The sequence below is a fragment of the Mus caroli genome, unplaced genomic scaffold (assembly GCF_978045245.1).
Source record: "Mus caroli unplaced genomic scaffold, Mus_caroli_1 scaffold_7, whole genome shotgun sequence".
Lineage (NCBI taxonomy): Eukaryota > Metazoa > Chordata > Mammalia > Rodentia > Muridae > Mus > Mus caroli.
The window spans coordinates 55,823,811-55,841,692 of NW_028227262.1; the positions used below are offsets into that span (position 1 = coordinate 55,823,811).

General features: G+C 46.2%; 1 protein-coding gene and 1 long non-coding RNA gene across 10 annotated transcripts in view; one reads left to right on the forward strand and one right to left on the reverse strand.

The window, feature by feature from the left end:
• Positions 1-10,320, reverse strand: part of LOC115031311 (uncharacterized) — a 395,022-nt gene extending 384,702 nt beyond the window's left edge. For all 6 annotated transcript variants that reach the window (XR_015047588.1, XR_003836931.2, XR_015047587.1 and 3 more), the window contains exon 1: positions 9,834-10,320. This is a non-coding gene — a long non-coding RNA (uncharacterized LOC115031311). The remainder of the gene's footprint in view (positions 1-9,833) is intronic.
• Adamts9 (ADAM metallopeptidase with thrombospondin type 1 motif 9) overlaps positions 7,138-17,882 on the forward strand; it is a 171,203-nt gene continuing 160,458 nt past the window's right edge. For all 4 annotated transcript variants that reach the window (XM_085840276.1, XM_085840279.1, XM_085840278.1 and 1 more), the window contains exons 1-3: positions 7,138-7,607; positions 8,201-8,601; positions 13,279-13,441. In XM_085840276.1, coding sequence (XP_085696402.1) covers positions 7,493-7,607; positions 8,201-8,601; positions 13,279-13,441 — 679 coding nt within the window. In that variant the 5' untranslated portion in view covers positions 7,138-7,492. The remainder of the gene's footprint in view (positions 7,608-8,200; positions 8,602-13,278; positions 13,442-17,882) is intronic.

The following is a 17,882-nucleotide window of genomic DNA, read 5'->3' on the forward strand; positions in this document are numbered from 1 at the left end:
AAGTTTAAAGTGAAGTAACCCAGACCTAGAGAAACAAATATGATATGTATTCACTTATATGTGGATGCTAGCTGTTAAATTAATGATAAGCAAGCTACAATCCATAGAACCACAGAAGTCAGGTATTGAGTAAGGAACTAAGGAAGATGGATGGATCTTCCTAGGAAAGGAAATTATAATAGTTATAGATAGATGAAGTGTGTGGGGGGAAACGGGAGGGTAAGTCAGGGAGGGGGAGGGAAGAAGGATATGAAGGAGGATGTATGGGTAGAGACAACTAAAATTAAGGACCATTATGGAGTAGTATGAAACCCTCATACAGTAGATGCTTCCTAAAAATATATGTATGTAAAGGCAACCTCAATTAATTGCCAAATAAAGGGAAAGACAGAGGCCCAACTGGACATCTCTTATTACTAAATGAAGCTTTCAGTTACATCTAGTTGAGTTGTTGGCCGGTAAGGTCCTATAGGCTGCTCTCCACCAAAGGCAACACCTACACAATTCATTGAATGTGATGATGTTGAGCTGGTGCCTACATAAAGCCTTCATGCCTATGGGCTAGTGTTCCCAGTACTGGAAGGTACACTGCATGCTATCAGAGGAGAAAGGTAAGCACCAAGCCAGCTACAAACCCTTCAGTCTACAATGTGTCCTGCCTCCCAGATAAGTTAGTGTAATAGTGGCACAAACATTGTGGGAGTAACCAACCACTGATTTGTGTTAAGGCTCATTCCACACCATGAAACCCACAGGTAACACTGCTTGGTGGCCAAGAACATGAGCCTAGACAGGCCAGGGAGCCATGGGAAATCTATTGTTCTACTAAAGTAGTGTAACAATAAAAATAACTCCTAATGGCGTTATGCTATACTCAGAGATCAGTGCCTTGTTCAGTCAACATCACAAAAAGCTTCTTCCTGAAGCTTTATTCTTGGGAGCAAATATAAATTTATAAAAAGTATTCTCTCTCTCTCTCTCTCTCTCTCTCTCTCTCTCTCTCTCTCTCTCTTCCCTATAGGTCCCTTGCATATATACTATGGCTTTCAGTTTTATGTTTTTATAGGATTCTTATGCATGAAAATGAGTGGGTTCAGCATCTATCTCTGTTTCTTTGTGCACGTTTCCTTCTGTCCATTTGTTTGGTCCTATTCTGCATTGTTAGAGTTTTTGTTACTTGGTGGCACACATGTTTAATCCCAGCACTCGGGAGGCAGAGGCAGGCAGAGGCAGGCAGATTTCTGAGTTCGAGGCCAGCCTGGTCTACAGAGTGAGTTCCAGGACAGCCAGGGATACACAGAGAAACCCTGTCTCGAAAAAAACAAAAAAAGGGGGTGGGGTTGTTACTATATTATATTATTACATTATATTATAATCCCTTAGGTTAGTTTTTTTTTTAAACAATGAGAAACAGAAAGGGGCTGGATGCTGATAAAGAGGGAAAGTGGGAAGGAACTGGGAAAAAGGAGTGGAAACTGCAATCAGGATATATTATATGAAACAAATCAGTTTTCAATAAAAGAAAAATAACAACAACAAAGAAAACAAGTAGTACTCTGACCTCCCTGCATACACTGGGACCTATAGGGGATGAGGGTGTGCCCGCGCACTCATGCACGATCTCGCGCACGCACTGGAGCGCACACGAACGCACAGATACACCCAGACACTTAAAGTCTGGCATTTCTGAATGACATTTGTGGTTCAACCCTGGGCCTGGTGGGCTCATTCCACAAGACAGCAGAGGAAGGAGAGGAAGAATGCGAGCAATGTGAAAAGGAAACCACTGTTAGGACCATAAGACCATCTAAGGGATTATCGACCGGAGGTTAGAATGACCAGGAAACAAGGAGCACCTGGTGATGGGATTGAGCAGGTTAAAGGCGGAAGCTATGCCGTAGACTTGATGAGTGTTTTGAAAAGCCACCTCACAAACCAGACATATAACTTTTGGGGCGGTCTCAGTAGAAGTTTTTCAATACTTTAACTTCAGCATTAGAAGAAGAAAAAAAAAAAAAAAAACCGTGTTCTTACACATTATGTTTATCATGTCAGATATCAAGGCTGAATGAAGCCGGGCGTGGTGGCGCACGCCTTTAATCTCAGCACTCGGGAGGCAGAGGCAGGCGGAATTCTGAATTCAAGGCCAGCCTGGTCTACAGAGTGAGTTCCAGGAAAGCCAGGGCTACACAGAGAAGCCCTGTCTCGAAAATCCAAAAATAAATAAAATAAATAAATAAATAAATAAAGGCGGAATGAAGGTGCATAATCAGACAGAGGTCTGCATGTCACTATGTTGCACCGAATCATGGAAACCGTAGGCTTTTGAGCTGAACTCAGGGTACACGCCTACTCTGTACTCTTAGTTTCGTGATGCTCAGCAGAGCACTGCCCTTTGCTGTCTGATTCTCTTCATAAGTAAGATGAGGATAATGAAAACTCAATAGTCAGGATGCCCTAAGGATCAAATAAGCAGCACAAAGGAAGAAATTGAGCCTTAGCCAACATAGTGGTGCCCACCTATAAATCCCAGGACTCAGGAGGCAGAGTCAACTTCATCTTCCAGGCCAGCATGATCTCCAGAGTGAGTTCTAAGTTACCCAGAATCTAATGTTGTTACTGTTCATTATACAGGAAGATACATTCTTAGCATGGCAGTTTTCTTGAAGTCAGCAGCTGTGGCACCAAAAGATATGCACAGGTCGTTTAGTCACACGGCAAGCAAAGATGATATAGTTTCTTTCCAGTTCCATCCTGCAAATAAGTGGCTCCCAGGGCTAGAGAGATGGCTTACTGCCTAAGAGCACCAGCTGCTCTTGCAGAGGACCCAGGCTCCATTCATAGCACCAACATGGCCGCTCACAACCTCTGTAACTCCAGTCACGGAGATCGAATGCCCTCTTCTGGCCACCACAAGTATTGCATACAGCTGGTACACAGACATACCTACACAGGCATCTATATGCATAAAAAAATAAAAATAGGGGAATTTTATTTTAAAATAAAATTCTGGCTCCCAGCAGGTAATTCATGGAATTACAGAGTTCAGCCACCATCCTTTCCTCATTGGAAACCTCATTCACCAGAATTCACTGTGCAGTCCAATTCCCTGGGGTTTATCTTTCTCACATCTCCTGCTGTTTGTCCTTCGGGAGATGCGTCTTTCTAGTTCCTGGTTCCTTTGTATCTTTTGGGTGTGGGCATTCTTTCTCTGAGTTCCCTTGCTTCCTCTCTCTTTCCTGTTCCTTCATTGGTATTGTTTCAGCAGATGGAATAATTTATGGTATGATCTCTCATATTTCCAGGCTATCCACTGCCAGCTGCACTCCCCGGGGACCAAATTTTCCTGCGGAATCCTCCAAAGAAGGCCTCCGCTTTAACCCACAGTAATATTCAATTCCAGTAAAGACGCGTGAGAGAAACTAGCTAACAACAATCTCTCTGTGAACTCAAAATGACTTCAGAAAGCACTGAATCTCTCAGAGAACACTTTTGTGTACAGTGGGTAGTAGGGAGGGCAGTGCTTAAAAATCTACATTTCTCTCTCAAACTTGGGTAATTTTAATACCACTTTATATAATCAACCTCCAACACTGTTTCCCGAGTGTGTGCATGTGTGTGTTGAAGGTGAAGGGTATGTTCAGTTATTCAGTACTTTTGAGTAGGCTATGTGGAGGACTCCTCTACATTCTATGGAGAAGCTATGAAAATATGAGACGGTGGTTGCTACTCAGCATTAGATAAAAGTTAGAGCCAAAGTGGCCGCTCATGCCTCTAACTCCAGCTACAGGAGACACGAGAGGATGGCAAGTTCAAAACCTGAGACCTGCCTGGGATACACTGGGAGTTCAGGATGAGCCTGAAGAACTCAGCTGAGCCTTTCTGGACCAGGTATGTAAGTCAGTGGTATAGCATAGCTCCAGCACTGGGGAGAAGAGAGCAGAGGGGAAACAAGAGGAAGGTGGGAGGGAGGAGAGGGAGGAAGAGGATATTGAAAACATTTTTCTGGACAGTATTGGTCACCTTCTCCACACCTAGCTACATTCCTGATTATTTACTTGTTATATAAAAATCGTGGTTTTATCGTTTGACTTTTTGAGATAAGGTCTCACTGTACAGATAGCTCTAACTGCCCTGGAACTCACTATATAGACCAAAATGCTCTCAAATTCAGAGATCTGCCTGCCTCTGCCTCCCCAGTACTAGGTAGGATTTGAAGCACAAACACTGCCACATCAGCTTACATACATTACGAAGTTAAACTAAGCTTCCAAAACAATTTGAATCAGATCACTTACTAGCCAAGTATTTTTGTAAAAGTACTTCTTTGTTTTTTTTTTAATTTCACCTTGGTATTTTAATCTGCTATATAGTTACCACCACCTGCCCTGTATGGCTATTAGAACAATTGAGCTAGATGTAGTGTATTAGCATGAAGTCTGGTACACCGCAGATTTGCAATGAAAGAATTATTATTTAACTCTTACACTCCAGCCTCTCTCTTGACTCTTCTCCCCCTTGTGCCCCCTCTCTCCCCATCCCCTCCCTCCCCCTTTCCACGTGGCCATGGCCAGCCTCCCCTTATCTACTCTCTCCTTCTCTCTGCCTTTTTCTGTCTCTACTATTCTCTTAACTCCCCTCCCCATGCCCTAAATAAACTCTATTCTATCAAAAAAAATATTATTTAAGATTAACACCTGAAAAAGCAAGCTCATTTATCTGCTTTTCTTACGATTTGAAACATGTTTCTCTCTTATAACATTTCTTTATAGGCGTACATCCTGAGGCTGGCTGAAACATTGATGCACAGATAAGCACTTTCATGACGGTGAGAAATCCGTAAGCCTCTTCTCCCCAACACCTCAGGAGCTCAGGAGGTCACAGGCAGGTGCTTTGGTCCTTCTTTTCCCATCAGCTGCAAACAGAATCTGACCTTCACGTTTTAGAGGTAAAGCAAAAGAGTGAAGCTACACAGGAGAACATGTGTCCCTCCCTGTAGTAATTTCTTAAGATATTTTTAATTGTATGTATGTCCATATGTGTACAGGGGTTTGGGGGAGTGGCTAGAAGAGAGTGTGGGATCTCCTGAAACAAGTTACAAACAGCTGTGATCGTCCAAAGGTGGATAGTAGAAACCAAACTCAGGACCTCTCTCTGTAAAGGCAGCACGTGTTCCTTACCAAGGAGCTATCTCTTCCGCCTCTCCTGTGGTAATGCCTGTGCAGTTAGCATCTCCTGATCAGGAGGTGTTTGAATTAAGATTGAGGAGTTCCCTGGTACTTTCAGAAGTGCTAGGCAGGTGAGTAACTGTGCAAAGGTGATGTTACATCTCCACTGAAGTCAGTTCTTGTGGACTGATTTCCATGCTCAGCTTCTAGCAACTTCCAGGCACAATAATTCAGAGGGATCTTTAGCACCTAATGAAGAGGAAGGTGGCATGCTAGAAGAAACTCACTTTTGTGAGTTATTTGGAAGATTCAAGGTTGAAAGGGCCCTTTTTAAAATTCCCTAGTTCTTTTGTTTGCTATTTTATTTTTGCATTAAGACAGCGTCTCCTGTATGCTTTAGACTGTTCTAGATTTCTCCAACCTCCTCAATAGCGAGATTTCCAAGATCTCCAGTGTACATCCGCACAGGGATACCGGATGCCCAGCCTCTTCGCCGTGGCAGTGGTGCCTAACCAATTGGATTAGCAACATCTTTAGGAACTGGCAGACCTGCCAAGTCATTTTTCCGCTATCATCAGAACTGTATACATCATTGTTTCCAGGATGGGTGGCACTCCCAGCACACTGTTGGCTGGTCTCTACTGGCACTTTGATATTCTCAGTTCTGAGTGGCTGGCCAAGCAGCAGAGAACTCCGGTTCTAGGAAACTTGGGCGATTATAAATTTATTAGTCATATCAGTTACTGAAAATGCCCTTTCCTTTCCCTTTGAATTAGCGCATCCTCTCCTCCCGAGAGCTAAGGAAGAAAGGTGCTTTTTAACTATCCATGATTTAACAATCTTCCCTCTTTATTTCCTCCCCCTTCTCCCTCTGTTCCTTTCTCCTTTTCTAGAGTTCTGACTTCCAAATGTCTATCTTCAACCCGAGGGAGATGATGGATAACTTGAACTATCTGCTTGGAGCCACTTCCCTGCTTGCATCCTCTCTAACTCTGAGAGCAAGCGGAAGTGACTGGAAATCCCTGGAGGTTCGAGTGCCTTCCCCGGAACCTATGGCCTCACAGTCCTTCCCAGCTCCCTTCCCCTCAAATGTCGGGCAGAGTTGGGAGCTTCCAAGTCCTCACCCCCTCTTACGGCACAGTAAGCGTCTTAACCTTTTGAGAGGAAGGGACCTACAGAAACCTGTAGACGCTCTCGCCACAGGGACAGAGGTCCCAGGAAGACCCGGGTTTAAACAGTTGCGAAACTTTCAGAGAACTGCGGATCAGAAACACAACTGGAACTACTGGACTGAGATAGACCCCTGCCTTTAAAACTCTTGACTTGGGGCAATTAAGTAGAGTGGAGCTCAGGTGACAAATCTGATTCATTGTGATCAAGTGTACGATCAGGACGGCTCAAGGCTACTTTTTTTTTTTCCCTCTTGTAAGGAATGCCAAGTTGGATGATGGAAAGAGACGGGGGCAGAATGAAGGGGACAGGCAGAAACGGGGAAGTGGAGATGGCTCAGTAGAAAACGGAGAAGGAAGAGACCATCAGAGAAAAGGGACAGGGGCCCAAAGAGACCTACACCAAGACCTGGCGCGCGCGCGAGAGAGAGATTCCAAACCCGAGACCAAAGTAGGAAAGGGGAATCGGAGTGGGTGGCTGAGCGCCACCTCAGAGAGAGAACTTTCTCTGCTCTCCTTCCTTTGCAGGGAATCTCTGCTAACCCCACCTCGGGGAGGTGACGCGGACGGCCACCGATTGCTCCGGCGCTGCCGGCGCCTCTGGCCTCCGCCTCCGGCAGCTGGAGGGGCCTAAAGCGGTGAGTCCTGGCACCCGCGGCCGAGGAGGGGACAGGATCTGCAAGGAGGCGGGCCGCCTGCCCCGTTTTCTCCTCCCCTCTCCTCCTCCTGGAGGCGTGCACCTAGGGTATTTGAGCGCCCGCGGGGGCCCCCGCCCCCTGGCCCCCCATTCAAGAAGCGGCTCGGCTAACTCAGCCAGCAAAGGGCGCCCGGCGCGCCTCGGAGCGCACGTTCCGCGCCTTCTCCTGCCCGCAGGCTGGACATTATGCGGCCGAGCCGCCGAGCCCTAGTCCTCCGCCTCCTTCTCCTCCTCCTGCGGCCCGAGCGCCTCAGCTCACGGCAGGCGGCAGCGTTGCTCAGCGGAGCGCAGACGGGACCCTCTCTGCAGGACCTCAGCGACTCCTAAAGTCAAAAAGTTGGCGGCAGGGCGCCGGGGTTCCGCGCGCTCTCCAAGGCTGCTGCCTCGCGTCGCCGCCAGCCACCAAAGCCGGCAGGAGGGAGGGGGTGGGAGAAGCGGGGGGAGGGGTGAGGAGCACCATGCAGTTAGTATCCTGGGCCACACTGCTAACGCTCCTGGTGCCGGACCTGGTTGAGATGAGGAGTCCTGACTCCGCGGCGGCCGTGCGCAAGGACAGGCTGCACCCGAGGCAAGGTAACATGGCTCTGAACCCTGAAGTCCCCCCCACGCCCCCACACACTCCATTGCCACCTTCTTGAACACGCTCTGGGGCGGGCACCCCGCAGTAGAGGCCTCTCTCCTTTTCCTAGAAAGAATTACCTCTCCTTTTGGAACCTCTCCCTTCTCTGGGTCATCCTTAGTCAACTATTAGGGAAGGAAGCACTGCAAGAATTTTAGGGCCACCCCCACCCCCAGTCCTTTTTACCTGATTTTTTTTTACCCTCCTTATCCCTTGACCCAAACCAGTCCTAATTAATAACTTCGATCACCAGATAGCGCACATTTTATTTTATTCAGGATATTTATCAGAATCTGTAATTATTTTATGTTTTTAGATTTGTTCATTGTCTGTCTTCTAATGCTGTAGTCTCAGCCCCTCACCTAGTTCTCGGCTGTTACTATTACAGTAGGCGCTCAACAAATATTTATCCAGTGGTGGAGCGTGAAGGAATTGACTCGAAGTGGCTGCGAAATAAATTAGGACAAAGCCCCCCATCTTCTTTTTAAATTAAAGCTTTCGGGGGGAAATGAATGATTAGCTCACTTGCCTCTGTTTCTCCCTGCAGTGAAATTATTAGAAAGTCTGAGCGAATATGAGATCGCGTCTCCCATCCGAGTGAACCCCCTCGGGGAACCCTTTCCCACGAACGTGCACTTCAAAAGAAGGCGGCGAAGCATTAACTCTGCCTCTGACCCCTGGCCTGCCTTCGCCTCCTCTTCGTCTTCCTCTACCTCTTCCCAGGAGCACTACCGCCTCTCAGCCTTCGGCCAGCAGTTTCTATTTAATCTCACCGCCCATACCGGATTTATCGCTCCACTGTTCACTGTCACCCTCCTTGGAGAGCCAGGGGTGAACCAGACCAAGCTGTATTCCGAGGAGGAAATGGAACTTAGGCACTGTTTCTACAAAGGCCATGTCAATACCAAGTCCGAGCACACTGCGGTCATCAGCCTGTGCTCCGGAATGGTAAGTGGGCGCGTGCCCCTTCCCTCCTCCCCGCCTCCTCGTCTGCTTTTTTAAGACTTAATTGCACCCTAGTCTGAACCTACCGAGTCTATGCTCTGGCGTTAAATATCAACCCTGGCTTAGTTCTCGGGAATTGGGGGTCCACCAGCATAGTGCGTGCTCTTACACTCGAGAAGAGTGTACACATCTGTCCCCCAGAGGGTCGTGTATCATTTGGAGCTGTCTTAGATCAGATGGATTGGGTTTGCTGTAAGCAGCCCAACTTTGCAGAGTAGGTTGCATGTCGGTTTACAAACTCAGAGAAAGTTGCTGGGGTTGTGGTTTCTTGTAGCAAACTTGGCCGCTCTGGGGCCGTGCAGCTGAGCGCAGGGCGGACTCAACTCCTCATTGGCGCGTCCTGAGTCAGGATTGTAAACTGACAATCCCTGGACACCCCTACTGGAGTGCTGGGATATCTCATGTTGTGGACGCGGCTATACAACAGTGTCCCCGCGTTCTTTCCTCTCGGAGCCTTTTATCACGTGCAAGGAATTTTGAAAGTGAACCAGATTGACAGGGAAGCCGATCCTGTCCCGGGAAAGGAAGGGTGGGCCAAATACTCTGAGAGCCGAGAGAGAAGGCGGAGCCTGTCTCTAAGGCGGTGTTTAGGGTTGGAAGGTGGCGGCGGGGGAGGGGTGGTGCACTGCAGTCCGACTCTGCACCCTGCTGGCGTGGTGACTGGAGGCGCTAGAGTAATGGAAGAGAGCCTGGAGAGGTAGCCTTAAGAAGAACCCTATTCTAGAACCTGTGGCTGTTTCAAAATGTAGGAATAGAAATGTATAGCTCATGTTTCTCTAAGAAGGTTGGGAGGACGGATACCAACCAACGCTGTCAAGTAGGCATTTAGTATGAGATCCAAGTTGGTACCTCCACCTCTTCTTCCTGACCCCTTCATTACCCTCCATTACCCTCCATTGGGGCTAATAAGGTATCAGTCCCCAGCTCCTACGACAGTTGAGAGTCATGTACAATTCTGAACCCAACTAGGGTGGTCCTTCACTTCCCCAAGCGACGTGCGTTTCTACCACGCGCGTATGACGCAGAAACTTTCCCGCGGCTGCTCTCCCAGCTCACTGCACCGCGCCTTACGCACAATTGGCTATTAAAAGTCTGTGCCCCTGGCGCATTTACTCTCTCCCCTTGACACACACACCCTCCTCCTCCTCTTTCTAAATGGGGTCTTGGGTACTCACTCGCATGCTCTGCTGCCACATTTGCTGGCTGGTTCTTGCGTCTTAAATTCCAGGTCTGGAGGTTATATCCTTCTTCGACCTCCAAGAGCCTGCTCTTGGATCCCGGCAGGAGCTCCGCACTCCCGAAGACTGGGAGGAGGGAAGGTGGGATGTGGGGAAGGGGATGAGCCCCTTTGCCCACCAGCTAAGTGCTGGGAATCCTGGCGCCCAAAGTGCTTCCTTGAAATTGATTGGGGGTAGGCGGAGACCGCGGTTTAGCAAGGGGAGGGGATGCTGCGTTGAGTCATCGCGGCCTCAAACCTGGGCCTAGACACAAGAATGGCTCCAGTCTTTGAGAAGTATCGCCTAGGTAGACCTTGGCTGAAGTCTTGAGGCAGATCCCAAACAATCAGCACACCCCACTATTTAAAGTTAGGGACCCCCAAGTCCTGGATCTTAGATAGGGCTGCTTGTGTATTTCGTTGGTAAACAGTCTTTACTCCTCCTCTTTCCCCGCCTACACACCGGTGGAATCCGAGTAGCCCCAGCAGTTGTATAAATATTTTTCTGCGTAGGTCCTTAATTTCCATTGGTGGTTTTACATGGTAACACAGTGCACGTGGTCTTCTTGAGAACGGAAAACCGGGGCTCCTAAAAAGACTCTCTGGAGTATACTATCCCCGTTAACACGGCATGTAACTTGCAGCATGTCTGGGGTGGGGGTCGCTAAGGAAGGGGCTACATATATTTTTAAAATAAGCGAACCAGATTTTTATGTCTTTAGCCACTAATCTAGCTCAGAGCTTCCTGCCTTCTTTGTCTCCTGGAATTATTTCCTGCCAAGACTCCTCTTTATCATTTCTGTAGCCTCTCTGTATAATGCCTCACTTTGCCCAGGAAGGCCTCCAGGAAATCTGCCCTCAACAGAGTGATCCGACTCTGTACGCCCCACACCCACACCGCCAACCCACCGCTCCCATTTGCAGTGTTTCTGAATCCCATCTCACACACTGCTCTCCTCTGCTGAGGGAATGCCTGTGCCTCAGTTTTGTTTTAGGTTTTTGTTTTTTGTTTGTTTCTTCTTCTTCTTCTTCTTCTTCTTCTTCTTCTTCTTCTTCTTCTTCTTCTTCTTCTTCTTCTCCTCCTCCTCCTCCTCCTCCTCCTCCTCCTCTTTCTCCTTCCTTTCTTTAGGACCACGGTCTGAGAAAGACCTCCATCTCCCTGCTTCTCTCCCAGTTTATGTTTTCTTTCTCAACCCCTGCCCCACACCAGTATCAGGTCAATAAGCAGGCTTCAAAGTCTCATTGCCACCCTTTGTTCACGTAGCTTCCACACCTCCTTATATCCTAGTGAACAATATCAAACACACAGCTGATAATCAGAGCCTGACATTACATCCTCTCACACATAGCCTATGTCCAATTTCATCTTAGTTCTCTCTTCCGAAATTCTGTATTTCAAGTAGTTGGCTTTATACTTTCTCTAAACTCTCTTAATTTCCAGTGTTTATATATATATATATATATATATATATATATATATATATATATCCTTTCCTCCTCTTCCTCTGTGTGTGTTCGTGTGTGTGTGTGTGTGTGTGTGTGTGTACATTTGCACAAGAATCTATCTCTCCCTCTCCCATACTATAGTTTAGAGGATACATAGTATATGTGCGTATGTAATACTTGTATTTTAAAAAGATGGTCACCTAAGTCAGCACAAAACAAGTTGGGTGTCTCAATGATTATTTCTGAACCAACAACAAAACTGATTTTGTCTCCATGTTGTTACCATTTATTGAGCTTTTGCTGGAGGCTCTGTGATACAATGGCCCAGTCCTCAAAGCTACCTATCTTGCTTGTGAGAATATCTGGGCCTTCCTCTCCCAGGCCTCGAGATGCTAAGTGACCAAGTTGGAACTATACTCCTTAAGAGAATGACTGGATTTGTTTTCCTCACTGAAATAAAATCAGGATTCTGGGTCCATGAGTCAGCACTAACCCCAACCTGCTCTGTCCCACTGAAAAGCAAATCACTTCCTGTCTGTGCCTCCCAGGCTCCTTCTACTGTCCCCCATAGGCCTCGCATGCCCTGTGCTTATGAGATACCAGAGTTGCATACTGACTGCTGACAGAGGTACCTTGGCGAGCATGAATGTGCTAACCTGCTGCTTCTCTGGTGACCCGTCAATGTGTCACAAGCTATACTAAAACTGACTTCTGCCTGAGTCTATGTTCTGGAGTCATGAGGAGAGTTGTGTTAAAACGTCAGGTTCTAGACATCACGCCTGGAAATTCTGAGTCTGGAAATACAGCGTGTCACTCGGAATCTCATCAGAAAAAAAAGTTCTTTTCTCTCAGGCTGCTTTGATCCTCTTTGCTTTGGGAAAGCTTGGCATTTTGTGCGCATTTGCTTGTATTAGACACCTGGGAGGAAAGTGCATTAAAATTCTGGTTCTTCAGCTGGCCCCAGAGATTTTGGTGCAGTTCAGCAGATAGAGGCACAGGCCAGTGACCTGGCTCTCTAGTCGACTCAGGGATGCTGGTGCACGTACCCACACTAGTATTCAGGGGTGGTCTTTTCTCGTGTCCAGGAAATGAGAGAAGGCTTCTGGTTATTTTCAGTGTCTGAAGAAACAACAGTTTTGTGTCTCTCTGACACTTGGCACTTTCAATGTTCATACAGTATTAAATGGTTCAAGTTTGAGGCATTGTGAATCATTTGCAAACCTTGTAGATATTCGAAGAGGGGACCGGGAGAATGGCCTTTTGCAAGGTGTTCGTTCATAGAGCTTGGTAAGAGCAAATTGGCCCAAGACCAGTGAGTTACAACAAAACCCAATGGTCAGTTCAGAACCTGAGAAAGTTCTCGAACTTGGCTGATGGAATGGCTGGTATATCCCATTGAACTCTCACAGCTGCCCTTTAGGAACCTCACCTCCAACTGTCCAGGAAGGAAGCGGTTCAAGAAGGTGTGGTGCTGGGTACAAGTAGTGGCCTGTGACAGCACTGGTTTACAGGATATCACTCTGCCTTAGGGAACAGGAAGGGGCCTCGTGTCAGGGCTACAGGCCTCACTACCTTTAGGTCATTATGACCTACCTGTACCTAGTGAAGGTGAAGGAGAGGGTTTTGGCTTGTCTCTTAGCTATGCCCTGATGTCTAACTTTCCAGGTAGCCTGAACACTCCCCGGGATCTCTTTTAGCTACCTGTGGCATTAAGAGATTTGAAACGTAAGCACCAAGAAAAACCTAGCTATGAAAAGCAGGTGAGGTCAGGATGAGTATTAGCTCCGACTATGACAGAGAGTGGAGAGGAGCCACCTGCCTCAGGCTACCTCAGAAGAGTTTGGGCAGAGGAGGAGCCAACAAACTGCCCTGCTCCTCCCTGGAATCACTCTTGGGGTTGTTTTTGTCCTTTCTGTTGGCTGAGTCGTGGTAAATCCGCCTCTCTTCTCTCTTCACAGATGGGCACGTTCCGGTCTCATGATGGGGATTATTTTATTGAACCACTGCAGTCTGTGGATGAGCAAGAGGATGAAGAGGAACAAAACAAACCCCACATTATTTATAGGCACAGCACCCCTCAGAGGGAACCTTCCACAGGAAAGCATGCCTGTGCCACCTCAGGTATTTGCCTCTTGGTTAAATACAGATGCGGTGCTGACGTGGGTTTATTGTCACGCTGCAAGGATGCAGCGGCTTTCTCCATGTTTGCAGGACACCACCCTGTACAATATGGCTTAGCCCTTCCCCCAGTAAGGTAAGGTATAGCCCTCTGTATAGATGGAAACTACTGAGAGGTTTAGTGACTTATTCAACATTGCACAGCTAAGAATTTACCGCCAGGATTCCAGCTCAGGAAGCAGTGACTCCAGCCCATCTGTGGGCAAAGCCGCCAGTTCTGTTGAACTTGTTGATGCGCAGAACAAAGCTGGGGTCTGAACCTGTGACTCCAGTGAGCAATCATGTATGTTTTCTTCATCGCTTCTATTCATTTGGTTTCACTTTTGGTTTCATGCCACGTTTTATAACTTATGCAAGCTGCACGGGGGTTTTCTTTATTTGTTTTTTTATCTTATAATGGAGCTCACAAAACCTGCTGTGTATTTATCGGTTTGACTAATGCCCTGTGATATTTAGGAAATCTCAGAATGGATCTGTGAGCTTCTTAGTAGGTTTCAGTCCCACCCTTACACTATAAGTCTAGGGCTGAACTTCATTTTGGGCAGATTGTCACAGATGTGGGGGCTGATCTGCAGGTCCATCATTAGGAATGTATTTTCCTGAGCACCTGAGGAAATGGGTGCGCGTCTGCGGTGTTGCAGCATTTCTTACCGACTCCTAGGTCTGGCTGTTTTTCACCTGCTTACAGCTTACCACTGAGTAGCATCCTTACCGTTGGTTGTTCTTATGTATTAAGGCGTTTCTTACAATGGTTTTTAAAAGTCCATTGACTTCTTGCTTATGGGACCATTTCTTTGTTTCTTCATAAGAACTGCCTCAACACAGTGAGCAGCTATTCAAAGTTTTCTGGTTTCTCCATACAAGACCAAGACAACCTTGGAGAGTCTTGAAATGCTCTGCCAAGGAATTGTCAGCTTCCTCTCTGTCTGTAGCAGGATTGCTCGGAGTGATGTTGCCTCATGTCCTCATCCCCACTCAGGCATTATTTCTAAAGTGAAGCCTAGAAGATAATGCTAGCTGCTGCTCATCTGAAAGTAGTCAGTGGCAATGGGAGAATTGTAGGTCTCTGGGCTCATTGCATCCATGTTGCGGTCTTACCATGACAGGAAGGTGGGGTATAACTGAAATCACTTTACTTAGTCTCTCTAAAGGACAGAAGAAGCCATATGGCACACACCTGGAGGATCATGAGTTCAAGGCTAGCCTGGGTTACTTTGTGACTTCCAGGACCACCTGGTCTACATACTGAGATGTTGTCTAAAAACAAAAGAGGCAAAAAGAAAAGCCAAAAGTTGATGGTCTCAGACACTTGAGTTGTGACAAGCCTGCCAGCTGCCAGCTAGTTTAATAGTTAAGACATGCATTATTTTTATTTTTTGACTATGGTAAGCCAGCCTTATTTAGATTTCTCAAATCTGTATTAGCAAGCACATATTTAAACATATGTTATATATGCTTATATATGCTATAAACATGTTTATACATGTTTAATCTATGTTATTAACATGTTTTACATGTGTTTATATATGTTATAAACCTATTTTACACATAAGATAAAAGGAAAATACATGATTTTTCTCCTTCTGTCTAATTAATGTGTTAAAAAGACATGGACATGATACTTTCGTTTAATGCCCTGAACAGTGGTCCATGTACTAATGTTCTTTTCCCTAACATGGCTGCAGAATAGCTTTTTAAAAGGTAGCTAGGACATCCTTGCCCTTTTCTGGATAGTCACTGTCCAAAGCACAGAGCCTACACTCTTCACCTCCACTTCTACTATAGCCTCAGCAAGGCAAGACACACTCTCTTCTGCCTCCTATCTGGGAAGGAAACTGATGCTCACATGGAGGAAGCAGCCTGCCCAAGACCTCCCTGACAGTCCAGAGTCCAGCCCTGCAAGGATTTGCCTCCTCTCACACCCATTTTAACTCTGCAGACGTGCTTGTGGGACAGTGAAGCAGAGGAGAGAAAGTCTTAACAGTATCATTCAAGAAGATTGGCAAGTTTTTGTTCGGTTTTGTTTTAATGGATTACATGACACAAGTTAATAGACTTTTGATTTCTTCTGGGCTAAAGGACACATTTTCAGGTCTTGTTTAAAAAGAGAGAGAAGAAAGAAAAAACTTAGCTGTAGGAAATTAAAGATGATCAATAGAAAATGGCTCATCGGTCCAGAAAAGCTCACTTAGGCTCTAGTTGTTGAGTTATTGGTGTCAGAAGATGCAGCCTTCCAAATCACCAAGACCAAGTGTTGGTTTACTTTCTGGTATTAATTTGCCAGTGACTGATCTGCTGAACACTTCCTTCACCCTATGTGATAAGTCAGAAGGCTGGTACTTTGGGATTCTTTGTTTTAAGACAGGGGCTTCTGCATAGCCCTGGATAACTTGGAATTCACTTATGTAGATCAGGCTGGCCTTGAACTCACAGAGATCCACCTATCTCTCTACCTGCAGAGCACAGTGATTAAGGGTATATGTCAACATCCCTAGAGATCCTGGCAGTTTTGATTGGCTCTGCCAAAGGTTTGCTGTTGGACTTTGCTGTTTAGGCTTTTCTGTCCCAGTTGCTTCTGTATCTCTTTGAATTTAGATGCAGGAGCATCAGGACAGTTGAAAAAGCAAACTTTGAAATGTGGCACAATTCACCAGCACCCTTAGCGACACTGACAGGTGGGTCTTCGACAACAGGTAGCCTTCGCCTAGAAAGTGAACATAGTATGCTGGTGGGAAGCAATAGCTCTTGGAAGGGAAGAAAGGAGATGCCTAGTAATGTCTGTCCACTCAACTACAGTGATTTCTCCTTCCAGTCCTGAGCAGGGATTGGTCACCTCCCCTCTGGGGAATACGAATGCAGATTCCCTTAAAACAGAGAAACCAATCCATGTCTTTCAGGCAAATGGGATGGAGTCATATTGACAGTTTTACTAATGTCCAGGCAACTGGGATATTCGGGTAAATCTGAGTGTTACTGCTAGAGCTGAATAGAAGGCATGTGTCACTCTCTGACACATGTAGTTTGTACCTTCAGTACTTCATTTTCTCATGCCAATTCCTTCTGGTCTTTTCTGGTAGGGCAGTAGACTATTTGAACTGGAATCTTCAGTAGGGAAGTCTAGTTCAATACTCTAGTTGTATATGGAAGAGGAAATCAGAGTGTGGGGTGTAAACTTAGGTGCAAATTTTAAGGAGTGATAACGCTGCACATTCAATACCTGATGGAACTTTTTCTTGCCCAAGTCTGGGAGTGGCCTTTGGAAGCCATAGACAGAGCCAGGCATCACTCTTTAGCTGTGGGATTATGGGATTCTCAGCAAGGCAGGCTTCTCTGCCTCTTGTCCTGCTGCACACAGATAGGATGTAAGCCTTGCTCATTTATGATTCTTGATGTTGGTTTCATTCTCAGAACAGAGTCTGAGATAGTGTATTAAAGATGTGTGAAGGAGTCTAATGTGCTGGGACCATGGACTTACAAGGGAAGGTATAGCCTTGTATGCATTTATTTATTGAGCCATCAAGTACTTATTGAATAACTCTTCCAGGTCCTGATGAGAAAACTAGAAACCATCTATTTCATATGACCTGAATCATATTATAGAACACCAAATAAAAAAAGAAATAACATGAATTTGCTGAGTTGTGTTCAGACTGAGCATGAAATAATGAAGGGCCCAAGACAGGGTTTAGCAGAGAGTACATATCCACAGGAAGGAAGATGAGAAAGAAAAAAGAGGAAAAGAAAGGTCATGAAAATAGGGAAGGTAACATTGTGGTCAGAGAAGGGGAGCTGGAAACACCAAGCTCCGATGTAATCACGGGTAGTTTTTCTGTAAGAACATTGGTAATGGGTTATGGAACTTGCCCAAAGCTGTTATACCCACCAGTGGTGAGACTGAGAGCACGTCCTGTCTCTTATTGCCTCTTCATCCAGTGTAGTATCTTGTTGATGGAAAGCTCTTGGCCTAGTGTCTGCCCTTTCTGACTCCGCCATTATGTATCGACATGTTTTGTCTTTTCATTCTGTTTGTGAATTCACTGAGATTCACAATGGAGAGTAGGGTGTCATCTTCCGGTGCCATGTCTTTGAGAGAGCAGAGACAGGCTCACCGATCTCTCCATCCACCTGCTTTTCAGGGAGCCCAGTGGCAGGCTGGAGGAGCCCTCAGAAGGGCTATTGCTTTTTCCATTGCTTGCTTCTAGGTAAAAACACAAGTCCTATTTCTCTGCCTCTCTCTTTGTCTGTTTATGTGTATGTTTGGGGTGTGTGCAGTTGTGTGCAAGTGTATGAGAAAGGTTAGAGTTTGGCATCAGGTGCTTTCTTCCACTGCTCTCCTTATGACATGGGATCTCTCAGTAAACCTGGAGTTTGTTCACTTGGCTAG